The following is a 27,427-nucleotide window of genomic DNA, read 5'->3' on the forward strand; positions in this document are numbered from 1 at the left end:
CAAGCGGTTTCAAGGTCATCTTCACTCAGTTTCTTCACGCTGCTTGTTAAAACTGCGCTGCTAATTTTAGGCCAGATTTATTCGGAAATATAAACCAAATCTTTTAGTTTTCATCAATACAACTACGGTGTGATTTATAATAGATGGCACTTTGAAACTTTTCTGATCTGTTCTATTCTTACTTGTAGATTTTCATAATGTTTTTGATTCGATGTTATCTAGAGCTGGCAGTGACGCGAGGAGTTAATAAGACTAGACTCATCCAGTTTACTATCGACCAGCGAGCCATATCTGTCATCCAACCATCAGACGCGTTTTAAACTGTTATTTAAATTAGCATCGAGACTGTGTATGATAAATCTGTTGCGTTAGATGTAAAGCACTGCAGCGCGAGCGTGAACAAAAGCCCGTCGACGAGGTGCGCAAAACGTGCAACTCCACAATACCACCTTAAATAAGCACGGAGCGCAGCGGATGCTCCTCTTCGGAATGTAGTCCACCTTAAGCGCACATAGAGGGTAAAACGCAGGCGTAGAGCGAGGCTTCCGCTTCATTCCCAGCCGGGCTCGGAGCGGATCACTTCGGAGGCGAGAGAGAGGCGCTCGGCCAAAGCCAACGGAACCAGTCCTGCAACATGTCGGAGCCGAAATACCGAGAATGGATCCTGGAAACCATCGACTTCCCTGCGCTCGAGAAAAGCCCGACCGGACCTGGAAAGAATCTGCCGAATGGTCCGAAGAAGACACGGCTCAGACCCGGACAAAACCAGGGCTGAACTAGAAAAACTGATCCAAGAGCAAACTGTGCTGAAAGTTAGCTACAAGGGGTCCATCTCCTACAGGAACGCTGCTAAAGTGCAAAGGAAATGCAGAAAGAGAACGGAGCAAACCACCGACAGCTGCGAGCCGCTCGGTGAACACGACAAACGCGCGAGATGCAATAACAACGACAGCGCGCTCAGCCTCACGGACCAAGAGGAGTGCGAGGACAAGGAGCCCGAGGAAACCCGGGGCGAGCCCGTGTCCTGACCCCCTGCCTCAAACCTCGCCCTCCGCTCTTGTAAAGGAAGAGCAGATTTTACCACAATCTAGCGGAAACAGTTTTGTTAGTTGTGGCGCATCGGGCCACTCCGCCGGGAGCGTGAAGGCAAGTGCATCGAGAGACAAGAGCTCGGTCGCCGAGGCGGGAGCAACCGGCTCCTCTCTCCACCGCGATGCTGCAAACAGGCGGGCTGAAGGAGACGTGACGCTCGGCCACGAGGGCAGCGATGATGATGATGATGGTGATGAGAAAGAAAAGAAAACTTGCTCAAGCGCCGGCAGTCCGCATCCGAGAAACAAGCCCCCCGCGTCCACCAAACCCAAACTTAAGGAGGGGGCAAAGGGCTCCGGGACGCGCTGCTCGGACTCTCCGGATGAGAGCAGCGCTGATCTGGGCGACAGGCTGGTTTCTGCGGTCCGAAGTCTGTCCGAGAGACACCGGGGCTCCGCCGCAACACGGGGCCACGCGCCGCCGGGGCTCAAAGAGATCCTCGACTACCTCAGCACGCAGCGAGGGATGCCCGGGGAGAAGCTGACCCGCAACCGGGTTAAAGTGGTGCTGGAGCGCGAGATCGAGAGGGGTCGACTCCGCAGGACCCGCCTGGGCCACATCACTGCTGCCGCGCGGGGGATGGGGGCGGCCAAGCCGTCCTCGCGGCTCCTGAAGAGCGCACTGCAGGACAGACGTCTCGCGAAGAAGGTAACTTAATATTTCCAACACGTCCTGCGCAGCGCGCAGCGCTACACCGCGTATCCGTATAAATAAATGATCGTGATGTGAGAAAAGCGAAAGAAAAAAAAAAGAGCAGGAGAAAAAAAATCCCCGCACCATCCGATTTCCGCTCTTTTCTCGCGTGCAACTGTGCGCCAGAACACCTCAACTGTGTGTGTCTGCGGCAAACAGCGTGTTTTTGTGCTTGTTGTGAGGTCGTGTTGTGTGCAAACGGTGGGAGAAGTGACACCTCGGTCGTGTTTTCCGCTAGACACGCAACTGTCTGCGTGCCCTGATTCACTTCACAAAAGGTGCGGGCTCGGGCTCGGTAGCGCCCGCGTGCGTGAGACACCGTCGCTTCTCTTGCTCCACTACACAAAAGCGCGCTCGTCGAGAACCAGACGCGCACCGTGTGCTGAAAAACACTGATGTCTGCGTGAACTGCGCGAGAGCGCTCTTAGGCTTTCACAGGCAGGGCCGACGATTATTGTTGCGTTATAAGTTGTGCTGGATATCTTTCACTAGGCGGTGTCTAAGTTAGACGCGCACGGAAAATGTAAAACGGAGGGAGGGACCCGAGGCTCGCGTCTGTTTTCTCGGGCGAGCCGTCGCTCAGTGCAACACTTCGGTCAGACGAGGTAAAGCGATGGCGGAAATTCGCTGCATGACGAGCCAAAGCGGAGCGCGCACTATAAGCCTCTTAGTTCCGTTCCGTGCGGCTCATCCACTCAGTTTGAGCGATGAGCGTTCGTCGCGTTTCCTCCTTCTTTTCTTCTTTCTTTTTTTTTTTTTTTGCGCTGTTATCGTCTCCGCGTTGATCAGATTTCTCAAGCACTGTCCCGCTCACTTACAGACTGTGGTCGAATTGATTATGAACCCGACAGACTTGACAAATCGCTGTCCTGATCTAATCGAGATCCCAGGCAAGAGACTGCGGAGGTGTTCGGGTAGTTTGTGTTGTTCTAAAAAAAAAAAACGCAATTCGACTGAGGACACGCACAGAAACTGGCCGATATTTGGCCTTTTCAAATAGCGTGGAGAGTCAGTTTTTTTTCCTTTTCTTTTCTTCCCCGTACATCTGCAGCTATTGTGATGTAAGGTACAGTCACGATCAATTCCACTCCAGTCACTGAGATCTGAAATATAACGCAATGCTCCATCATGTTGGTGTAAAGTCCATTAGAGCTCTCAGAAACGCTGTGTCTATTCCTGCTGGTCAGGAGGAGGTGAAGACAGAAGAAAGGATGGAGGAGGAGAGCGAGGAGCATGACACAGTGGGCTCAGCGGAGGATGTTCCCATCACTGATGGAGGTCCCGCAGGTGTCAAGGCCTCACCTGACACCCAGGTGCAGAATGATAATGGCACCGACCCACCGCTGACCTCAGACCAGTGCTCCTTACAACAGGAAGTAGACGGGGGAGGACGTGAAGGTACTTGTGCTCTGAAACCGTTTCTTTGTCTGGTTTTTCCAGTAAAACATCTAAACATGCTTAACGTAAGATAAGAATATGAATATGATGGAGTATAGATATTACATTACATTTTTTGTCCCTTGGACAGTTATTAGTTTCTTGTTTTCAGTGTTGGGGTAAAGTGAGTTATGTAATCAGATAATTTTTTTTTCAACTAACTAAAGAAAATATGTGTAGTTTTTTCATTCAATGCATATATTTTTCTGTTGACTCACTGACTCTTGTCCTGTCTCTGTGCTGAGAGAAACTGGGAGGAAGTGCAGTGGCAGAGGCATTTTCTTCAGCCTGAGGCTTAGTCATTTCACTCTTGGTGTGAAAAGGCCTTTACTGTCACCAAAAATATAACTTTTGGGTTTTCTGTTATTAAAAATTAAATAAGCAAGCCCAGCCCTGGTGACAAAAACACAAAAATAACCAAATTCATCATTCCTTTCCATACATAACAATATTGTAATGACGTTTTTACAGCAATGTAAGAATATAATGGGAATAAACTGTGAAATCTCACCATCTTCTTTTGTTTTACTCAGTTAAAACAGATCTTCAAGTGTTTACGTGTGGGCTCCCTTTAAATTTGAGCTAGGATTTGAATTAAACAGGCCACAACTCACATAATTCACTAAAATACAGGTAGTGACAAACACATTTGCAGATATTCAATTCAGTGTGTACGGAGCTGGAGGACTAGTTGTTAATGACAGATCTGAACGTGCTGCAGAAATGTGTCTTCGTCTGTATGTGAGGTGCACGAAAATAACAGTGAAAGCACAAAAAACATAAACATTAAAAAAACATCTTTATGAGCTAAGACCAAAACAACGAGACTCACTCCAGCATTTAAATGTGTTTTTCACTCCTGAAACTTGATTATTTTGTATGAAATTTTGGTTTATATATACATGCAGAGTTTCCAACAGACATCTTTGTGTGGTGGCACTTCTGGCCACAACTCACAGGAAGTTAAATCTGAGGGACAGGAAGTGGAATTTATTGATGCACAGCTCCGTTCAGATTGAAGTGTTGACCTAATACAGCCCTTATCAAAAATATATTCAGAAGATTTTTTTGCTCATGCTTTTTATAAATTCAGACAACACTTTCTCCAGAGGGGGAGTCCTTCTGGATTATGGAGCAGAACTCTGAAACTGGGGACATACCTGTGAGCAAGTCTTTAAATATTTGAACGCTATGGAGGACGAAAGTATTACTGTGAGTGTTTTTGAGGGGTGTTTGTTCACACTGCACGTAAATCACCTTTGTTCTCCATACCCAGGGTATGTGATGGAAACATCTGTTTGTTTGGACAGACAATATCTGCTGTCTCTACATCTGGTGCCACATCACACCTACAGTTTCAGACTGAATGTATTTCCAAAAATCCCATTTTAATCAAGTTTGTGAAAATCCGTCTATGCCAAAGCATTAAGAACAAGACTTCGTCCAGATGGCATTACAGCTGAAGATGGGGAATTGTTTCTGTGTGTGACAAATGTCTATGTTTGAAGTCTAGTGTCATGACAAGAAATTATGGTATTAAAATTAAAACCCCCCTCTCTCTCTCTCTCTCTCTCTCTCTCTCACACACACACACACACACACTTTCAGAGCAGACCGTGTCTGTGGAGCCCGAGGATGCTGAGAAAAACACAGATGCTCCTGATCAGCTACATCCCAGCACTGAGGTAATGTTCACAGTTTACTGAAGGTTTTAATATCTGAGGTCTTTCTCCTGTTCCAGTTTATTGTGTAGAGACATGTAGGCCATTCAAAGAATGACTTCCTGAAGTGTGGATCTATTACAACATTGCTCTCAGTTTGTCCGAGTGGCCTGACATATCAATTATTGGCAATGGCAAACAAAAGTGTAATGGGAGTGTTTTGTAAAAAGTGTTGTTTGTGTTCTATCTCCTTTAGGATCGGCTGATTGTGGTGTCAGAGACCGTAAAGGCTCCATCGTCAATACCTCTAAGAAACTGTAAGTCCTTTGAACAAATTTAGGTTACGTTCTGATTAAGTGTGTCCATATCTTTATGTACTGGTGTCTCCCAGGCCTCAACCACACGAAGCCAGAGCTTTCCCAATGCAATCTTTCTTTTCCTCGTTCTTCTGTAAACGTGCATCGTCTCAAGAAATATCTGCGTACACATGAAACCACTGAAACTGACTCCAAACGATGTAGTATACAGTCCAGACCAGTATGTGGCGCTGTAATTCTGCCAGAGATACACTAAAAATGGAGAAGACTTGGAGCAAGCACATAAACCTTACATACTGTATACAAGCCCAACACAACAACAAGAAAAGCTAGGAAAGTTAGTAAAGCTGATACTCAGTAGCTTCTGCAGCAGGAACATAAGCATGTAGTCCGCCATTGATGCTGTGGCTGTTACGGATCCACCCAGCGACCCAGTTTATATATATATATATATATATATATACACAAAAAAACTTAAACGTCCAAATGCTTCTCCAGTGTGCCCTGTCTCTTGTGTATGTGTTAATGATCAGAATCAGAAATGTGTCTTCGTCTGTATGTGAGATGCATGAAAATAACAGTGAAAGAAGTCTTAACCTTTTTTGTTGCAAGATATTCATAGAAAAAAAAACACACACACAAGGAAAAGCACAAAAACATAAAAAATATAAAACTTCATAAAGTGCCTATCTTTATAGGGTAAGCTCTTGTAGATAAGATCACATGGCAACACTGTAAGACAGCGCTTTCTAAAGCAGTCTCTCGAGCGTTAACTGAACACATCACGTCTATCAGAGGTGTTCTCATTAATTGTCTTTAGTTTAGCCAACAAATGACAGATATCAAATGGCTAAATGTCTTCTTCACTCCTGCTATGGTTACAAATGTGAAAGTGACTGCTGTTCCCTACACTCAGGGAACGATGGTTTACTCACTCCAGCATTTAAGTGTGGTTTTCACTGATGAAACTTGCAGTGTGTGCCTGGCCATTATGTTTTACAGATTTGTTTTTTATATATACATGCAGTGTTTTCCACATTTCTGAAGTATCATGTGACAGCTTTGATCATAGGAATAAATTGCAAAGAATATTAAAACAAACAAAAAAAGTGACTTCAAATTTCAATTATATTTAACAGCATTACTGTTTAGACTATATATTTTTAAGAGACTTTAAACAGACTTTACTAAACAAAAAAGTCTGAAAGGTAGGGTTGTGTCATTCTGTGTTCTTGTATTGAAGTTGTGTGTGTTATTTTAGTGTCATATAGCTGTGTGTTGTCTGTCCGTCAGGTGCAGACTGTAAGCTGGAGGTGGGAGTCTCGTCATGTTTGCTGACTCCCTCTGCCTCACCAGGAGCGGCTGAAGAACGAGGGATGAATGAAGGAATGTGAGTACTAGCAGACTGAGAGAGAGAGAGAAAAGGCTTTGTAAAACACCCACTGACCTTCTAACAGGAATTGGCAGAAGTGAGTCATAATGAAAGAAATGAAAACTGAAGATTGAGGGTTGTCTTTGAGTCACGATATTAAATGTTCTTTGGTGTCTCCACCTTTGAATTTTTTTATATGAATAAAAGTGAATTATTTTTCTTCTGTGCGGTCTCAGAGGTGGGTTTCTGAAGTTTGAGACGGGGGGCATGAGCCCGGTGGACTGGACTGTAGCAGACGTGGTCAGTTACTTCACCGCGGCTGGATTCCCAGAGCAGGCGCTCGCCTTCAGGACACAGGTGCGTTGAACTCAACCGCATGACCCTTCAACAGTTCAGACGCTACTTCACTGGACTTAAGAGACGAGCTGTGTTATAGATAACTGAATCTTTGTTCCTGACAGGAGATCGACGGGAAGTCCCTCCTTCTGATGCAAAGGAATGACGTGCTGACAGGCCTGTCAATCAAACTCGGTCCCGCCCTAAAGATCTATGAAAGACACGTGAAGGTTCTGCAGAGGACCCATTTCCAGGAGGACGAAGCTTTCTGCTGATACACACACACACACGCATATATTTGAGCTATTGTACATGACAAAGTAATTTGCATGTACATATACCAAACAATATTTACTCATCCCAGAACACGCATATTCCTGAAGACATTCCTGAAGACATTCAATACGACTCTGAAGGAGTTTTCGTTTTCCTCACACAATAATGTATATATATATTTTTTTTAAATCAGTTATCCTGCAGCTATTGGAAAGAACTTTGGACGGAAAAGTGAGTAAAATGAACTGAACTGAGTAGAAGAATGGAGTAAGTTTGGGAAGACTGAAAGGAGAAAAAAAATGAAGAAGCGTCACCGTTTTTTGAAATGACTGCAGTTCTGTGCAGTTAACGCTGCTCTGATGGATACCACTGCTCGGACTGTGACACTTGACCCTGAATTCATTTCATCAAGTTGATTTTTTCTTTTTTCCAGTCCAGTAGGGGGCGGAAAATCTTTTTTTTGTGTGACCTCACTGGTTTCATGATTGCTATTGAAACCAAAGGATGGAGGGTCTCCACCGCACAGAGAACTTTTTGTTAAAAATGTTGCACCAATGTAAAAAAGAAACCTGTCTGGCTACAGTTTTAAATAAGTAAGTTCTTGACATTGACTGAAGCCCTCGTCTTCTCTCAGCGATAGACTAAACCATTTCTTCCTGACATACTGAAATGATCTTGAATGTCTATTGTTCCTTCCAGTGTTTTTGTCTCTTGCACCCTTATGTCAGAAAGAAATACAATTAAAAACTGTTTCTGCAGATCTCCTGCACACAATCAAGTGGGCGCATCTCACCGAGGATCTCCCTTCAAGGCGACTTTGTCTCCTTTAATCTGGGATTTGCCCGCTTGACTTTCTGGCTCCATCATCACCACTGAAAACTGAGCATAACTTTTGTAAATATCAGTTTTCCAAGTTGTGAAGCAATGACGATATTCCTTCACCAGCAGTTGAAGAAAGTGTCTGAATGTCCTCAAAAGCACAGAGAGCCCCGAAGCCATGCAGCTCTTGAACTTTACCGTTTGTGAAATATATATGCATCAGCCCAACAGATGAATATCGTGGGAACTGAGACAATAATTTGTGTAAAACAATCAAATAATAATGTAAGGGTCCATTCAACTGATTACAAGACTGACGTGAGAGAGAAGGGATGTGGAAACTGGATCTTTGTTAAGCTGTCCTTTAGCTCCAGTGTATTTGTGAGGTTAAACTGACCCATCACAGTTGTAAATGGGCTCTTACTGATTCTGTCACTACAGGCAGGATCATGTGCATTGTGAAGAAACCATTGGTCAGTCTGAGTTCAGATTATAGACACCTCTGTTCTGCCTGACAATTTTAGCACCTTGAATTCATCAAACTCTCCTGATTTATTTATTTCATTGAATTTTTGTTTATAAAACATGATCTTCATTTTTATGACGTTAACTAGATCTAAAGTAAAAGCTGGAGCTCATTGAAACGTTGATAATGCCAGCAGTTTCTCTGTTTATGACTTTCATGATGAATTTCTTTTTACTTTGACTTATTAATGAAGTGGAATATCAACGAACACCTAAAAGGATTTTTCTGTGTTCTCAACAAGTCTTTGTAATAGATACATTAACAGACTGCAAGAAATCAGTATCTCAAAGCAAAAAACAAGGAGCTACAGCTGTTGGTTGGTTTTGGATCCGAAAGTCAATGCCATCAGGGTAAAGGTTTACATTACAGCCATAAGGTACAACATGAGGCCAGCATCCATCTTGATGAACGAAGATGCTGGGAGTGACTCAAAAAGGGTTTGAGAAGAATAATGCATTGTCCAATCAGTGTGTAAGTTATTGAATGTCCATGTGTTTCTTGAAATGAACAGGAACTGTTTCTGTATGTCTTTTTGATTACTCGCATTAAAGAGGACATTCCAGATGACTGCATCAATGCACATTTACAAATGTTTGTGAGTGTCTGGAATGAGCTGGCTGGGAATTTCAATGCCTGGGCAGGAAAGAGTGCAAATGCATTTGAAAACAATGGAAAACTGAAAAAGATTCCTAAATACTCACTGTCTGCGTACTTGGGTTGTTGTGTCAGAATCATATTTATATGTGTGGGGATGGGTTTCAGACGTCCAGGGAGTAGTGCAGGCTGCCACACACACATTCTCGAGGCATGGAGGCTGATTTCGGATCATCTCTGTCCAAGAACAGGCTCTTTTCCTCAGTTAAACACCTCTAGCCTGATCTACAATGCCTGCCGCTGGAGCCTCACAGAGAGTTTAACTGTGTGTGTGTGTGGAGACCAGGAGACCAGACAGCAGTGTGTGTATAGGGTTTGTTTTCACAGTATAGTTCCACCAAGAACTGTTTTTATGTTTCACCCTCATTAAAACTCAGTTACGATTATAAAATGGGTTTTAAACCTTAGTATGGCTCAATTTGAATGTTCATTAAATTTTAAGTTCATTAGAAGGTAACTGTAAGCTAAAAAATACATCATGTTTCATGCAGTCTTGATGCTGTTTTAGTGTAAAATTCCTATGCAGGCTATCATTAAATTTATATGCAGTGATTTTCTAAATCTCTGGAGTGTATATAAATACATTGTGAAGAAAGATGCAGCAAAACAAAAGCTGACTTGGCTTTTATGAAGAACTGTGCATGTACTTCACTGTTTATTATTAATGTTGTGGAAAATTGGATTGAGCGTTGATATAATGTGTGTGCGGGTGTTGAACAGTCAAAAGTCTGAGGATTTCTCCACTGCTATTCTGAAGCAGAAGATTCGACCGAATCAAGTCATCGTGGACGAAGCCACCAATGGGACAACAGTTCTGTGCTTGTCACGGTTAATCTATCTGTGTGTGGAAGTGATAGAGAGATGAAGTTGCAGTGTTTAATTTATATCACTAGCAGCACCAAACTGCAGAAGTAATCATTGTTTCAAACTGGTATCCCAAACATGTGCATGTAGATCCCTGCATGAGTGTTACAGGTTAAAATGGACTAACTGAAGTTGTTTGGGGAGACACTGGTGTTATGAGACCAGAAGTGGAGGCAGTGATCTCACAGACGACATGAACAGGGTCATCTGTAACAACCTATAGAGGACTTATCTGCTGCTGATAGCTTTCAGGTAGTTCCCAAGTTAACATATATATTATTTTCACAATTTGATTGCTTTAACTCAATTAACAGACACTACTTTAATAGAATAATTTTCGTTTATGATTACCAACACTGCAACAGACAACTACAAATTCACAATGTAGTTTGTTTTAAGATTATCCTGATATTTTCCCAGTCAGATGAGAGCAGTGGAGTTTAAAGAATTAGAAACAGACCCCACCCCTCACATCATCCACAGTGAGGGAGAACCAATCAAACGAGAGGTATGAGTGACTTCATCATACCTGTACAGTTTCTCTATTTCACTGCCCGCACCACGTCATGATGTCATATGTTGATGGTGTCAGGATGAGGAGGAGGAGCGTCTGAATGACATCGGGTTTGTCTTAAACAGCTGGCTCAGATTAAAGAGATGCTGGAGCCTGTTCACAGCCATCAGGGTGAAGACAAGAATCACCACACACATCTCACAACAGCGTTCTTCTCTCATCAATGGTACATACGCACACTTGACTGCACAGAAGCCTAACTAACTGACTTCTGACTTCTAGAAATGATAAGATATTCGCACCAACAACATGAAACTGTTGGACGGGTTCATTATCAGTGGCCTTAAACATTTAAAATAAATGTGCTTTTTCCAAATGGACCCAATAAAACTCAAATTATTTTCAATTTTCCCAGATGCATACTTGCATGTTCAGGTCAGGAAGATGTATCCGCAAATACATCAGGAGAAGCCAGTGGCTTCATTACTCTGCGTGCTCAAGCAGGGCTTTTCTTTATTGTGTGCAGAAGGCCTTCGCTGGAGATTAGGTAAACAGCGACGCAAAACACACAATTGAATCCATGATTTATTAGCCTATTTTTATCGACCTGAGAGAGAAATCTAATTTACACACAACCTATGTATACATGCATTTCCACAAGAAAGCATCACTAAATGTGCATTTCTTTGTGTTTTCAGGATGTAGACCTGGCATATCTGTCCCAGACCTCGGCAGACCTGACTGAGATCTGTCGGAGGACCTGTAAGCTTGCTATAAGAGACCAGTGCTGAGAGACAGCACCGAGCAAGCAAAGAGACTGCTGTGGTTAGTGCGTATGTGACTGAAAAAGCCACTGCACCATGGTGGGTTGGAGACTGATTTGAAGAGAATGTTAAAATCCTGGTTCATGGACACACGTGCATATACAAATGTCCTTTCAGTATTTTTCTATTTGTTTACCCTACAATGTGCTTGTGCATTTACTGGGCCAATCTGAAAAATACAGGCTTGGTTTGTGATTTAAGCTGAAGAAGCCAAATGTATTATATTATTGTAAGATTTTTGTTTGCGGTTTTAAAATATTTGATTAAATGTTTTATTGTATTTATTTTATTTTATGTCTCACTAATCAAAGGTCAGATTTTGTACAACAATCCTCTCATGTTGAGCAGACCATATGTATCTTTTCCTCATATTTATGATAGGTCAGAGCCCTCAGCTTCATATTGATGTGTCTTAACATCAGACTACAGAGATTGGCAGATGAAGCCCTGTGAAGCTTTAGAGGCTTTTTCCTAACTCTACAAAAAGAGATTCAAAGCCTCAAAGACAGACCCTACCAGTGCCATCTAGTGGTCAGCATCAACTATAGCAGCCACTTTTAAATTAATCATAAATCTATTTGATCCCAGGTTTTCCATTTTTTTATACTGTATATTGTGTTGTGCACTTATATAATGAAAACACAAGTATCATGGTGACTTCAAACCTGTCCATCATACCTTCAGACCTGTTTCCAGGATGTTGATTATGACCCAGTGCCTGAGATCTGAAAGAAGCCACGAGATTTGCTCGTTGGTCTATCAGCGATAATTCAATTCAATTCAATTCAAGTTTATTTGTATAGCGCTTTTTACAATACAAATCGTTACAAAGCAACTTTACAGAAAATTATGTTTCTACAATATTTAGTAGTAGCTAGTAGTTTGTGCACATTTGACAGGATTTTAGAAAAAATAAAAATAATAATAATAATACAAGACGTAGTCAGCTAGACGATGAACTATCAATATTATTAATTAAGTTATTATATGATACAGTCACACATGTAGCAATAATTGTTAGTTCTGTTTGTTGATTCAGGGTTAGCATCATCTGAGGTCCTCTGAGGGTCAGCATCATCTCTTCTCAGGTGTAATGACATAAGTTACAGAAATGTGAAATGTGTACCCGACAGTAATAAAGAACTTTTAATTTCCCTTTTTCTAGTAGAAGACACTTACTCAAGAAAATCAATTTTCAAACTTAGCCTAAACGTTCAGTTAACTTTAATATTTTAAGTAACTGTAGCTGCCTAACTTAACTTACCTGAAGAATTTGCGTATAGGTTTACATGAATCCAGTTGTTTTAGTCCATCAGTAAACAAAACATTCACTTCCACACCCAGTTCTGTTTAATTAGACCTGACAATGTTATTAATCTGTTAATAATCATAAATACACACATTAATCCATCAAATAAATGAAATGGATCAGGGCATGTTGACTGACCGTTAGTTTTTGAATTTCTGGCTGGCTGTCACCGCGCGCGCGGATTTTAGCGGAAGGAAAAAAAAATAAGTATATGTCAGTTTTATTTATATACTATCCTGATTGTTCATAAATTTATTAATCGAACTAAACTGGTTTTATTTAATTTTATAAATGAGAGAAGCGAAGAATATGTTATGTTGATATATAAATTAAAATCTAAAGCTAATTAATTCATGAAATTATGAAACAGCAATATAAGTGATTGATTTTATTGATTTTGAGTTAAAATTCTGACAACCTTTATGGAGACTCGATTCGGTACGGAGTAATCCATCTCGAGGACCTTTAGGGGTGTGTCACTCGTTGCACGTGTTTACTTCCGGCGCAGACCGGAAACAGAAGTTTTCTGGAGGTGACCGAATGGCAGTGTGCAGATTTGTTTTGATTTCTCCATTATAAGTTAAACTATTATTGTCAGTGATTGGACATTACACATTTTTGCAGGCAGCGGTGATATTCTGCGTCCAGAATGGGGTCCCACCTCGTGCGGAGCTACATCACGGAAAGAGACACTACGCCAGACCCGAGGAAACCGTCTGAATATGACCCGCAGCTGGGCTTCCCGGAGCGCAGAGAGAGAGGTGACACTTCATCCCTCACTCTCACACGTGATTGAGTCTCTAAACTGAACAGATTTAGTTAGAACTTCAGGTCCAATCGAGAGGCTTCGACCAAACATGCGCCTAGATGTGTTTGTTTAGAGTCTGTTTACATGACAGTTCTCACCTGTGCTCTTGCAGGGCTGGGATCATTATAACTCAGGGGCCAGTGTATGAACACAGACACCATGTTTGCACTGTTTAGACTAACCAGCAGTAAGATATTGAGTTATTGACTTAAATCAGGCCAATCTGTGTCTTTATAACTGATTTGAAAAACTTCTTACCGGTTTTGAAGAAAACAAATAGAATGAAGATAACTTGTTAAGGCTAATCTAAGCAGTTTATAAAAAAAAGTATTTAAATCGCATCGATCTTTTTCTTAAAAACATCAAACTTCCTCCAACTTGCATTGCAGTCTTAATATAAACTAGTAATCTGATGCTAATTTGTCATAAATATATGCCACAGGCAAGAAAAGCACAATATTTCTGAATTTAAAAGTAAATAAAACTTGACATACTTTTTTGTTTCTGTTTATTTATTTTAATATGTTGAAAATACATTTATTCCAATTGCTTAGAATCACCATAAATCTGTTTATTGTGAAAACAATTACATTTATTCAGTTAAAAGATTAGATAAGATTCAACTTTATTGTCACTGTGCAGAGTACAAGTATAAAGCCAATATGAACATGGTTAAAATATGGTTAGCTGTTGAACAGACAATAATCAGGTAAAATATAAGACTATATATATATATATATATATATATATATATATGAGCTGTCGTATCTTGTTGACCCTGTAATATAATAGTACCACAGAGATGGACCGGATGTATGGTTGTAGTCCGTGTCTTGTTGAACCTGTGTTCGTTGTGTTGTTTTTATCAGAGATGGTGGCGACGCAGGAGCAGATGAACCTGGCCATGCTGCCGGTGGAGCAGCGGGATTACTGCGCACACTACCTGCTCAAACTCCTCAAGTGCAAGAGAGACAATTTCCCCAACTTCCTGGCCTGCAAACACGAGAGACACGACTGGGACTACTGTGAACATCAGGAGTAAGAGAAGCTGCACTCGTTCAGTTTCACTGCACCTGGTGGAAAGTGTCACTGCTTTCTCCATCAGGATGTTTTAATGATTTCATCCATTACAATCTGACATTGAAAGCATATTTCATGCCAACAGTAATCTCATTAAATTTATCTTAAATGAAATCGTAATTTCTGCTGGATTAATTATTTAGATGAGCAAAGATTTAGAAAGCTTTAACATTTCCCTGAATAAATATATATCCTTTCTTACTTTCATCACAAAGCGTAATAATTTATACATTTTAATAAAACGAGTCTTAAAAGTTCAAATATTTGAATTATTAAACCATGATAAATGTTAATTGAATTATCTCTTTTAGCCCTGTCTTGAGGTGTAAAAGTAAGTCCATAACCATCATGAACATATCAAATCATGTTTCATACTGTGGTGATCACCAGTTATGCACAAAGTATTTATTTATTTTCTTGCTCAAAATGAGTGTGTTTTCTCTTCTTCTTTGCAGTTATGTGATGAGGATGAAAGAGTACGAGAGAGAGAGGAGACTGAACTTGAGGAAAAAGAGGATCGAGGCAGAAGCAGCATAAACGTCTTCAGTTCTCCATCAGTTTTCTCTTGCTTCTGTGTGTACATATATAAATATACAGCGCTCTCAATAATAAAGATGATCTTGTGAGCTCTCAAAACGTGAATGGAGCATTTTCTTTACCTTAAAAGTGTACTTTGAATGATTTAAAATAATGTTCAATGTTAGTACACGTTTATATAGTTAAGTTTAAATTCAGTTGATTTAATTTCAATATATTAGTAATGTAGTAGTTAGAAGTATATTTCCCAAATGTGCTACTTCAGTATATCTAATATAAATACACTTAATAGCATATAATTGCATTACTTTAAAGTGTACTATGATCACTTTACATTTCAGTGGATTAACTATTTGGTTTTTAATGAAAAATTGAATAAAAATGTATTAAGACCTATAATTTAGTGTGCCTCTACTATGAAGTATAAATGCACTAATAACACATTGTATTATACATTTTGAAAAAAAAAAAATATATATATATATATATATATATATTAATTACATATGGTTTGTCTTTTAACTTTTATTATGAGAGCCAGTAGCTAAAAGGATCTGTAATATGCTGCCAAACTTCCTTTTTTAGGACCTGATACGCCACTTGTACGCTTGAAAATAAAATGTGACGTTTTGAATTAACTTTTGATAATAAAACTTCAATTTCTGCAGCTGAGAAATGTTTCTTTTTTAGTCGCTTTTGAGAAGACATGTTTGGTGTCATAATATGATGCTCATATATAGTTGTCAGTCGGATTTAATGGGCGGGATTTATGGTAATTGAGAGTGAGCGTGCACGCGCGTCCCATTTACGACTGATTGGAATTCATTAACACACACACACACATTTCACTATCACATCTGACGTTTACCAAGTTTTTGTGAATCAGGAGAATAGTTTTCGGGAAGTTCTCTTTACGCGCAAATCACTCAATTATTTACTCGTATATTTACTAATGTTTCATGAATGAGACCCTATGTTTTTAATGTGGAAAAAGTGGTAATGTACTTGCACTATTTAAAGATATACTAGTTCAGGATATCATATAAAGGAAATGTTAACATAATTACAATACAATTGAAATTACTTAATTTATAATAATAATAAAAAAGTGAGCAATAAATTAAAAATATTTTGATATTAACTGATTGGTTTTATAATTTAAATACTGTGTATGTTCTATGAATGATGAGTATATTTAAAAGTGTATGAAAGATGGTGTACAGTTAACACCTGGAAAACACACACGGATGGATAAGAGCAAAGACTTTTATCCAAGAACTGAACAGTGTTATGATGCACAGCCAATTTAGCAGAATGCAATCAAAAGCTAAGCACTTTTCTTGAACTCCACAACATGCATTATGACTGTAAACGGACAGAGCACAAGCCAATGACAGTGTTTTTTATTTTATATAAACTGTTAGGTCAACAAAACAGTTCTGCAGTCTGTGCCAGGTTACCTTCAGCTCCAGATGTGTCTCTGCGGCGCTGGTCTTCCAGCGGTTACTTCAGGTCCTGTTGTTAGTGTTTTAGTTATTGAGTGACAAGCAGAACTAGACATCTTCACTAAAGTCACAGCCGTCACTTTATCAGAGCATATCAGCGATCTCAGTACATGTAGTGCACTCGAAATACAGGAGGATTCCCAGCAGCGGAGCACAAACCAGATACAGAGGAGGAAATACTGTAAATACATGTTAAACCAGTTCCCTTCAGAGCTTTTTAAAGGGGTAGGTCATCCAAAAATTACTCAAAATCCTTGAGTTTCTTCTGTTGAACACAAAAGATATTGAGGAGAATTAAGGTAATCAAACTGACATACTTGCTGGTAGCCATCGACTTTTATGGGAAAACATTCTATGGAAGTCAATGGCTACCGACAACTGAATTCTTCAAAATATCTTCTTTTGTTTGTAACAACTTGAGGGTGAATAAATGATGAAGAATTGACTTTAAATTTTAGGTGAACTACCTCTTTGAGATGTAACATGACAAGGATCTAATGAAGAAACGTCCATGTCTGGGGGAAATGATTTTGCTGTAAGTAGATGACTATTAAAGATTGTTAAAGGATTGGTATTGACATTTCAATCTCCCTTCATTAATGTTACGGGGGGAAATTGCATTGTCCAGAGACATGAAAGGGTGTTTGATCATGATCATGGTCCTAAAATGTGCTCGGTTTTCATTGTTGCTATGTTCTTATATCTTTTGGGTGACTGGATTGTGATCCGGACGTGCTCTCGAGGTGTCCCCAGATGATGACATCATCCAGCCCACAGAGGGCGATGTGGAGCCACGAGAGCCAAGCTTCAGCAGGTTCTGGATCGGAGCTGACTTTAATCTTCAGAGTCAGGAGATCCTCCAGGAGATGATCAAACGCAGGAAACACGCTTGTGAAACCAATGCAGGCGGGACATGACACAGTATAAAAGAGATGAGAAGGGGAGGACGAGGGAAGAGGAAAAGGTTAAAAGACGAGGGGAACACTGCGTGACTCTGTCCTACAGGATGAAGGGCAGGATGGGCGAGCGGAGCGTGGGGTAGTCACGAAACTCCTTCAGATAGCTGCGATGCTTTCCTTTCGCCCACACGGTCATCTGAATGAAGCCCACCAGCGTGAAGAAGGCCACGGGCAAACACTGGGTCATCAGAGTGAAGCCCAGCCACGAGCCCAGCTGCACACACACACACACACACCATTACAATAATTATTCACATATAATATTTAACATGCATTTTCACAATGCATTAAAAAAAACATTGATTGCATTAATGCAAGTTTTCTTTGATTTTGAGGTGAGTAATATGAATTTCCTGAATTCATGACCCTTTAAAGGTTTGTCTTAATAAAAAATAATCGACTGATTCTGAGCATCGCTTTTTTGAGTTTGTCTATGAACCAAACTTTGACTTGTGAGATTTCATTTGTACTAAGGGTTATGATAAACATAAAGAATAAGAGCATCTCAGCATAATGATTGAAGATCTTCTTCAGGACACAAAAGAAACACTGAAGCTAGATCAGCACTCAAGAGAGCAGATAAAGCGGTCGGCTCCAGCGGAGTGTGTCTGACCTCATACGTGTAGTTGGGGCAGGAGACCAGCAGGAAGATCCAAGTAAAGGGGTTTTTCGTCGGGTATGGGATCTTCCTGGTCTTAGATCCTGCAGAAAGATGAATAAAAGCAGGTCTTTTGCCAGTCTAATCACAGATTAAGTGTAAAATACAGATTGGGCTGTGGGATCGTACCGGGCGGTCGGAGATTTCTCAGAGCAATGTGGATGGAGAAGTTTCCGATCTGACAGAACTGGGACCGTAAAGAGATCATTAGACCTGATCTTTATCATAATTCATCATCCTGTATAAACAGCTCTTACCAGGAAGACGGTCAGGGCCAGTCGGATCTGCTGCTCTCCGTAGGCTGCAACACAAACACGAGACGCAGCTGAACACACACTCGGTCAACCGCTTTAACAAATCTTAAACATGCGAATACATGTAACCCCCTGTTTGTGTGAATTTTTACTATGCAATGTGATTTCGATCAGTGTATGTGTTTGCAGGCTCAAGTGTCCAAGACAAATTTCCTCACTGGGAACAATAAAGTGTATTGAATTGAATTTATCTTTTATAAAGTCGTTGATTCACTTTATTTGATCAAAAGTACAGCAAAAGAAATAATATTGTGAAATATTATTGCAATTGAATAAAAGCACATTTTTGCATTTGTTGGACTCACTGGGTGGTGTGTAGAGTGGGTGGTTGATGTAATACGCCATCCAAGCTGCAAATCCCCAGTAATACGTGCAGTTCTGCAAAACACACACCGAAATATTACTGCAAAGGTCCATCTGCATTTATCACGTCTTAGAAGCGACTGGGTGGCTGACATTTCTAACATATTTTTCTCTCTCCATGTGACAAGTCGTGATTAATTGACTCGTCTGTGCTCATGAATAATTGCAGTTTCAGGAAGACTCATTTCCAGAGCCAGCACTTTCTACAGTGTTTCTTAGAAACAGCCATCAATTCTTTTTATGGTTATGTGCGGTCTGTTATTGTCTGGAACAAATTCAAAGCAAATTTAAGAATAAAAGCACATGTTTTGCATAAAGCAAGTCATTAGTAATTCCCTCTTTGACGATGCATTTATATTTGACAGTCTATAAAACATCTAAAGAAAGATGTCAGTTTTTAGGATTCATTTGCACAGATCTACTTAGTTAAATCCATTACGAGAAGCCGGTTCTCTCACCTTGAAGATGTTGCGGAGAGGCATAGTCCCGTGTGAGAAGCGATGGACAAACAGTGTTTCCAGGAGTCTCTTCACGTAGTGGAAGGAGTGACACATGCACGCCAAACTATACAGATACAAACACTCAATTACCCATCAGCCCTCTGAAGCTGTCAGTCACTTTACTGTGTAAAATGTTACAGAAAGAGACACCAAACAAACTGTCTTTACACAGAAGGCTAACTTTTGTCATGATTAGCATCGAAGATGTTGCTTTGTCACGATTTGATTACAAACCGTAAAATGTTAAATGAAAAGCATGTTATACTGCTTCTGTACTTACTGTACGACCCAGTGTTTGCTGGTGGTGAAGTCGTATTTAGGTGCATAAATAAACGGCACTCGGAAGTAAAACATGAGATAGATGAGCAGCGGGCCGGCGTACTCGGTCAGAAACACCTGAGAGAGAGACAGAAGCGTTATAATGCACTCAGCTCCTCTGCGTTCATGTTTCCAGGTTATAAATATCTCATGCTCTCACAGAGATAATGTGACAGACACTAAACACACTGGTTAAGAGAGACAGATTAACACAGCCGGATAAACACTGACATTAAGCACATTTAATACACATAACGGAGTCCAACTATGACGTTATTCACAGAGCTCTCGCTGAAGTTTCTCAGAGAGCAGCAGGAAACATCAAAACACTCGTGTCACATGATCTCCAGAACATCAATCTGCCTCTGTTTAATCATGTGATGTGCTGCAAATATATTCCACTCGTATAACGCAATCAATGCCAAGCACACCGAACGTGTGTTTGGATTCACCGTGAATGAGAGAGACTGGAGATTTGATTTATATTAAAACTAGATCAGTATAGTCTAAAGACAAGACAGACTTTAAGTTGGCTTGAAAAAGCCTAGCCAGAACATTTAAAGTAGTTTGAATTATGGCTTGCTGTCTGAAAGTTTTGAGTTTGAAGTAATTTGAAAGTTAAAATAGTTTTAAAGATTAAAGTTGGAATGTTTTCAAGGCATTACAGTCTATGCTAGTGTACCTGCTAGGCTGTTTCTAGCATGACTAGCATGTTACTGGGATAATGCTAACATGTTTAGCAAGTTGCTAACATGTTTCTTACACAAGCAAGTTACTTGCATGTTACTAGCATGATTAACATTACTACCATAACGCTAGCATGTTTAACAAGTTGTTAGCATGTTTAGCTATCATGCAAATTGTACATAAATACAATAATGACATCAGAACGTCAAAAAAAAAAAATACAAATTGGTTTTCTAGGGATAAAGTAGTAATTATTTCTGTCATAATTAGTCCATACATTAACCATCATTTCACAGAAATAGTATTTACATGATCGTTTTAAAGTGGAAATATACTGATAACTCACATCCCGTGCTCAGTTTGATTTGAATACATCATACCTGGTTGCACATGTTCCAGTCACGAAGGTTTAAATGTATGAATGTAACCTAAACTCAAACTGGATCCAAAATTATCCAAACGCATGACCAGCACTCAGACTCAGTACTGATCTCCACTGGAAATAAATGACTTCTGTTCTGTAGCTTGTTGTTTGCAGGAGTTGTGGAGAATGTGTGTGTGTGGGGTCTCTCACCGTGACCCAGCTGATCTGGTGGAGTGTGTGTGTGTGGTCTCTCACCGTGACCCAACTGATCTGGTGGAGTGTGTGTGTGTGTGTGTGGTCTCTCACCGTGACCCAGCTGATCTGGGCCCCCAGGTCTCTGAAGTAGAAGGTGGCTGTGGTTCCCACAGGCAGATGCTGCAGCACGTCCTCGTCCTTCAGTGATTTCCCCTCTGCACAACAAACCCACAACACATCAGCACTACCAAACAACAGAAGCTGCTGACATCTAACAGAGAGGTCTTAAGTGTGTACCACAAGACCCATAATGTTTCGATTTGTGCTGTTAATAAGAAAACTGAGACCTGCAGCACAAACAACCTGCAGACTCTTAAAGAAACAGCTGGAACTTCACCGCATGAATCCTACAGAAGATAGCGTCCAGATATTGGACTCATATTAACATTTTAATACGTACTGGGATCCAAACGAATGGATTGCCGGGCCGGATACCACTGAGGGTCTGAAACAAACAAGAAATACAGGAAAACAATTACAGTACTGAAAATACACACGCACTCACTTTAAACACACTTTTGTTCAAATGCTTTGGTAAAGTAAGATATTTTAATATTTTTCAAAAATGTCTTCTGCTCACCAAGGCTGCAATTATTTGATAAAAAAAAATCAGCAAAAAAAAAAAAAAAAAAACTGTAATACTATGACATATTGTTAACATTTTTAGCATCTCTACCAAAAAAATGTTATGTATTTGAAATGGGGGGGGGTGACCTTTCGAATGGTAGTGTACATCTCAGGGTTCACCTATTTTATTACAATCTTTTCACCGTGACATTATTTTCAAAACAAGGAAGCACATTTTCCCAGTGACTTTCCCTCGCTAAATGAATAATACATCAGCTTGTTAAATTAGGCTCTTATGAACAGCTTAAACGTATCAAATATCACCGCTTCATTAGCTGAGAGAAGATCAGAGACTCAGGTATACTCACGACTCTTGTGGAACATGGACTTGATTTCCCCGATGGTGGCATTGGGCTCAACCTGCCATCAACAAACACACAGACACCCGTTTAGAGCGTGTGTGTGTGTGTGTGAGAGAGAGAGAGAGATGAGGGTAAATTTAGCTACAATCCCCAGGCGATGTGGCTTTAGTACAGCAGCTGTTCTGACAGACTCAAAACACCAAACAAACAAACAAACAAACAACCCCACCAACACAAACACAGCCAACTGAGCAGATCTCCCAGAAGACCTTTAGAGGTCCCCGAAACAGCCAGGAGACTTCAAAAAAACTGCTTTATCTTATGATTGTGTGTGTCTTTCTGTAGACTATATATGATATGTAAAGCAATGTGATGTGATGAATATTCATAGCAATGCATTTATCTTAATACAAATAATAAAATGTGACTACTTACTTATCTTAAAAAAAAAGACTTAAAAAAAAAAAGTGTAAGCTAATTTCAACACTATAAAAAAAGCTATCATCACAGAGCTATTTTGAAGCAGAAAAGCTGAAATAGCATTTAACACTTTGCAATTTATTATTTTTTACAATGCATCATAAAATACAACTTCCGAATAAAATACACTTAGAAGCATCATGAATAAATGCAATGGCAATTTCTGTGACCGTTATCATCAAGTATAAATTTAAGTCATAAATCATTTTCCCTCCAAAATCCTTTAAATCTTCAGTTGTTTGGAGCTACTCTAGGAATCTTTCCCTCTGTGATGTCATGACAACAGAGTGACATCACAGGGGAAGCGGCGGCTAATCCGAGGACATACGTGTGCGATCCTCAATAATCCTGGGATTCTAGAGGATTCAGGACAGGCACCTCCTCACAGGAAGAACATCACAACGCTGGGTTTCTATAGATAGCACCGCTCGAGGAATGAGCGTCTTACAGCGGGAAAAACATGTGCTTTCATTTGAACATGAGCAAGAGTTATTAAAGAGAGAACGGACCTGAAGCTAATGTTACCAGCCAATCTCTGTACATGGATAGTTGATAACCAACACTGTCTTGAGGTTAAAAACATTTCTTTGAAGTTATTCACACTTTTTTAAACGCAATTGAGCTTTTTAATTGCAATTTTCATAAATTGCTCTGCAGCACATTATTAAATAAAACTGATGCAAAAACATTTCAGTTTCTCAATTTAAACATGAAATATTTTTTTATTTTTTTTTAAATGTATTTTATTTCATGTGGATGCCAAGACTATGTTTCTAATTTTAATTTATTTGAAGTCAAAGTACTAAATAATTAATTAATTAAAACAAACAAAAACACAGCAAAATTACTGAAACTTTAAACATAACAAAAACTTTTTAATAAATACTAAAAATTACTATAGAGTATTAATGCTATGGTGAAATTGTTTAAAAAAAATAATAATTGGAACCTGAATGCACTGTAAGTTGCTTTAGATAAAAGCGTCTGCTAAATGAATGTAATGTAATGTCAGTGTAAGATGATTTTGTAAATGAAAATGAGGGTAAAATCTCTCGTACCTTGTCCAGGAAGCAGAGCTTGTCCTTCGTCTTGGCGTCCAGAATCTCCACCTCGAAAAAGACCACAGCTTTCTTAGTCTTTTTAGCAGGTTTGCGTTTGGCAGGGGTGGGGGGTCCGGGCAGGAGTGACACGGCTCCATTCTGAGCCTTTTTGGGCTGCGTGGCCTCTAGAGCCAAGGTGTCCATATTGTCGGTTTTATTTGTCCACTTTCTCTGAGTCTTTCACTTCTTTCCTCTCTTACTCCCTCTCACCTCCAAAAACGAGTGTGGGACGGGAGCTTAAATGTCAGCTGTGGAAATAAATCTCTCTGTCTGTGCCCCCACCCCTCTCTCTCTCTCTCTCTCTTTGACTCGACCCTCCCATGTCTGTGTTGTCCCCCTCTTGTTATTCATCAACACATATGCCCCCCGGACCCCCTAAAAACTCATGTAAACAAATCGACAAAACTGGTATCTCATTCCCTCACTCACATTAACTTTATTCTCTTTTTTTCGATTTTACTTCTGAACCTCCAGAGGAAACAGGACCCCTCACCAGTCATCCCAGTATGTGCTAATTATAGCTCGCCCCAACACACACACACACACACACACGTAACAGAGTCCAGCCATCTCCTCATGTAGAGACAACCAATATTTACACAAACCCAACAACATCACACAACACACACACAGTGACATTATGTAAAAATTATTCTCAAAAAAAAAATTACCCGGGAACATATACATACAAATATTTTATATAATATAATAATTAAGTGTTTATTGGCAAAGACAGATAATTTTGTGTTAGTTTGCTGCATTCTTTGTTATTTAAAAAAAAAATTAAAATAAAATATAAAATAACTCAATCGCAGTTTTATTGAATGAAAAATAAAAACATGACTAAAATTGTTAAACAGAATAATAAACAAATAATGAAATATATCAGTTAGGCCATTTCATGACAAATGCACAAATCGTCATTCATTAATATTTGCAATGTCGTTAGCGCGTGCTGTTTTAAGGGGGAGAGAGATTATTAATAACTTAAGGGAGGCACGAGCGGATGATACTGGAGGAAATAAATACCCACTGCCAAAGAGAGAAACTCCAACCGAGAGACCTGGGTGGAATCACTGATCTATCTATATTATCTATAAAATAGTTCAGTGGTTGGAATACATTTTAAAGTATACTTTTAAGAGAAATACCGCACTAGAGACAGGATCCCTGTTTGTCTGAAGAAGCGCGTGAGTTCACTTTGCTAGTAGTAGACATGTATGTATTTTTTGCGCCCTCTCGTGATCATCTCAAACACAGCTCATGTCAGTCTTATCAACGCGACTTTGACCGAACCTGTTCCACATGTTCAGCAAGCCAAGAGAGTTGCATCACCGTGTACAATGTCTTTAAAAACTACTCATATTCATTTAGCCATTCGTGTCATATTCACTGGCCAGATTATATGTGCACAAATAGTAAATTAAACACAGAAGCATCCACTACTTCCGGGTTTATGGAGAGCAGAGCTGTGATTTAATTCTCTACAATCAGACACCCACAGTCAGAAAACATAACTTAATGGTGCTTAGGCTTGAATGAATGAGTCAGTCAAGTGCACGAGGTTCCCATTCACAATACATCTCGTTTGTGAAAGGCCGTTGATTTTTAGACTTCCCTCGAGGACGCATTATGTCGCAAGCGAGATTCCTATTGCGCACATTGTGTTGTAATCTGGGACAGGGGTTGTTTGAGACTCTGTATAATCTGTCATCTAACGCGTTTCTTGTCTGATTCGTTATTCTTCCTCTCAGGCCGAGTGCTGTCACACTGTGGCTGTTTCTCCCATCTTCAGCCTCAGTCGTGTCATTATAACGCATGCAGTTCATTCATTTCCACACAGCACGATCATTTCTCGATCTGAAGCGCATCAGGAAAAGCGTCTCTGAACGCTAATGCGATTTGATGAAATCTGAAAAACCAGTAACAATGTCTTACCTCGTAATGCTTCATTGTTGCAGTTTGAATGGCTTATCCAGGTCAGGTGAGAGACGAGCGCGAGGCCCAATCAAGAAGAGCGGAAGACAGACACGGAGATCTGCGCTCGAGCGCGTCATTGGGTGAGACCTATCAGAGACGCCTTATCAGCAACCAATCAGAGACTGATTAGAACCAAGATGCGTTAAATAAACAACACGAGCGCCACCTAGTGTTGATGCGGCAGAAAACACTTGATTGTTCTAAACAATGCTTGTGTGTGGTGGAAATGATGACAACAGCAATGTGAGCACAACGATTATTTGTTATAAAAGTATGGAGCCAGAAGAGTCTCAATAAAGATAAATGCACACACTACAGTCACATATGCACACATAGGATTCATACATGCACACACATAATTCATAAATACACACACAGGATACACAAATGCACACAAAATTCACAAATGCACACACAAAATTTAAAAAGCACAGAAGATTCACAAATGCATACAAAATTCAGAAATGCACACAAAATTCAGAAATACACACACAATTTAGAAATGCAAACAACATTTACAAATGCACTCAAGATTCACAAATGCACAGGACAAGATTCAAAAATGTATTTCTGATGCACACACACATATATCTTGATTTACAAACTGCTTGCGGTCTGTGAACTTCACTGCATTTGTGTGTGAATTTTGAGACTCCCTTGACTTGGCTCGACACACAAATGCCTTTTTTTAAACAGGGAATGATCTGCAACCAATCAGATATCTCCCTTGTTTTAGCCAATCACAAGAATGCACCCCACGTGGGGGATTGTTTACTTATAAGCCAATCAGCGAACGACTCACTTTCCTCACGCAGCGAACGACTCACTTTCCTCAGCGAACGACTCACTTACCTCACACAGCCGGCGACTCACTTTGCGCAGCCAGCGACCCACTTTGCGCAGCGAACGACTCACTATCCTCATGAGTCACGCAGCGAACGACTCACTTTCCTCACCCAGCGAGCGACTCACTTTCCTCAGCGAACGATTCACTTTCCTCACGAGTCACGCAGCGAACGACTCACTTTCCTCACCCAGCGAGCGACTCACTTTCCTCAGCGAACGATTCACTTTCCTCAAGCAGCGAAGTTGAACGAACGATTCACTTTCCTCACGCAGCGATCAACTCACTTTCCTAAGCGAACGACAGCCGGAGACCCACTTTTCGCAGCCAGAGAGCCACTTTCCTCTTGCAGCGGACCACTGACTCTCTCTTCATGTAGGGACTGAATATTATAATTAAAGTGACTTCTATATTGCATCCAAAAGAATATTTAGATATATTTAAATATTCAAAAAGGTTTAAACATTTTTTTTTTTTTTTTACTTTCATTAAAATATTTCAATAAAATGAAATAATTGCCTATTGCAAATTTATGAATCCATGGTTAACTTTTTTTCTGCAGTCACTGGGCTATATGTATTGAGACATTTTTAAATTTATATTTAGTAAAAAAAATAATAAAAAATAAACCTGAATTGTAATCTAAACATCTGTATTTTCATACAATTTAATACAATTGCTGTGTGAACACTAGTGATGTGTCGTTCGTGAACGAATCGTTCTTTTTGAACGAATCTTTTAGGTGAACGAATCGTTCTCGTTCACGTAATCCACTGACTCATATTTCTCGTTCAGTGAAGTTCCTCCCTCCACAACAGCGCGGCGCTATAAGCAGGGCATGCGCAGCTCTGTGAACCGGGTATTTCATACTGTCAAATAATTACTCAACCTCGAGCCAATAGCCTTCGAGTATGAGATGTGACAGAGTATGTGATTTGTTGAATGTAGTGAACGAATACGCCCTTCAATGAACGAGTTTCAAATGAGTCTGAACTAGATCTAGCTCTTATCGTTCGTGAACGAAATGACTGAACTGGTACCCATGTGGTTCG

At 40.1% G+C, this 27,427-nt stretch overlaps 3 protein-coding genes across 5 annotated transcripts; 2 read left to right on the forward strand and 1 right to left on the reverse strand.

The window, feature by feature from the left end:
• Positions 1-553: 553 nt before the first annotated feature.
• Positions 554-9,093, forward strand: LOC113074511 (atherin-like). The gene is given in 9 exon segments (XM_026247352.1): positions 554-679; positions 681-1,004; positions 1,006-1,740; positions 2,973-3,183; positions 4,831-4,907; positions 5,140-5,200; positions 6,494-6,590; positions 6,809-6,929; positions 7,034-9,093. Coding segments are annotated over 9 exon segments (1,821 nt in total). The 5' UTR covers positions 554-634; the 3' UTR covers positions 7,184-9,093.
• Positions 9,094-13,133: 4,040 nt separating this feature from the next.
• Positions 13,134-15,218, forward strand: LOC113074512 (NADH dehydrogenase [ubiquinone] 1 beta subcomplex subunit 7-like). Of its 2 annotated transcripts, XM_026247354.1 has the most exons (4): positions 13,134-13,226; positions 13,319-13,455; positions 14,372-14,540; positions 15,038-15,218. In XM_026247354.1, the coding sequence occupies exons 2-4, from the start codon at positions 13,344-13,346 to the stop codon at positions 15,117-15,119; spliced, it is 363 nt and encodes a 120-aa protein (XP_026103139.1). In that variant the 5' UTR covers positions 13,134-13,226; positions 13,319-13,343; the 3' UTR covers positions 15,120-15,218. The 2 variants fall into 2 exon arrangements, with proteins under 2 accessions (XP_026103139.1, XP_026103138.1); XM_026247353.1 differs by having other exon boundaries at positions 13,189-13,455.
• Positions 15,219-16,371: 1,153 nt separating this feature from the next.
• On the reverse strand, positions 16,372-25,637 carry LOC113074513 (very-long-chain enoyl-CoA reductase). 2 transcript variants are annotated; one of them, XM_026247356.1, is made up of 12 exons: positions 25,490-25,637; positions 23,510-23,560; positions 21,978-22,029; positions 21,443-21,487; positions 21,094-21,197; positions 19,699-19,814; positions 19,377-19,482; positions 18,861-18,933; positions 18,499-18,542; positions 18,371-18,428; positions 18,197-18,285; positions 16,372-17,797 (listed from the first exon to the last, which is right to left on the reverse strand). In XM_026247356.1, exons 1-12 carry the CDS (start codon positions 25,502-25,504, stop codon positions 17,624-17,626), a joined length of 927 nt encoding a protein of 308 aa, XP_026103141.1. In that variant the 5' UTR covers positions 25,505-25,637; the 3' UTR covers positions 16,372-17,623. The 2 variants fall into 2 exon arrangements, with proteins under 2 accessions (XP_026103141.1, XP_026103140.1); XM_026247355.1 differs by lacking the exon at positions 25,490-25,637 and having other exon boundaries at positions 23,510-23,863.
• Positions 25,638-27,427: the final 1,790 nt, after the last annotated feature.

This window comes from Carassius auratus, unplaced genomic scaffold (genome assembly GCF_003368295.1).
Source record: "Carassius auratus strain Wakin unplaced genomic scaffold, ASM336829v1 scaf_tig00014984, whole genome shotgun sequence".
In the NCBI taxonomy this organism is placed as follows: Eukaryota; Metazoa; Chordata; class Actinopteri; order Cypriniformes; family Cyprinidae; genus Carassius; species Carassius auratus.

What these genes read in the sequence shown, in the direction of transcription:
- LOC113074512 (XM_026247354.1), top strand. Translation starts at nt 13,344, where the DNA reads ATGGGGTCCCACCTCGTGCGGAGCTACATCACGGAAAGAGACACTACG. An exon ending in CCCGGAGCGCAGAGAGAGAG is followed by an intron (nt 13,456 to 14,371) that starts GTGACACTTCAT and finishes TGTTTTTATCAG; the next exon opens with AGATGGTGGCGACGCAGGAG. An exon ending in GACTACTGTGAACATCAGGA is followed by an intron (nt 14,541 to 15,037) that starts GTAAGAGAAGCT and finishes TCTTCTTTGCAG; the next exon opens with TTATGTGATGAGGATGAAAG.
- LOC113074513 (XM_026247355.1), bottom strand. Translation starts at nt 23,695, where the DNA reads ATGGACACCTTGGCTCTAGAGGCCACGCAGCCCAAAAAGGCTCAGAAT. An exon ending in AGCTCTGCTTCCTGGACAAG is followed by an intron (nt 22,030 to 23,509) that starts GTACGAGAGATT and finishes TGTTGATGGCAG; the next exon opens with GTTGAGCCCAATGCCACCAT. An exon ending in GAGAAATCTCCGACCGCCCG is followed by an intron (nt 18,286 to 18,370) that starts GTACGATCCCAC and finishes ATCTTTCTGCAG; the next exon opens with GATCTAAGACCAGGAAGATC.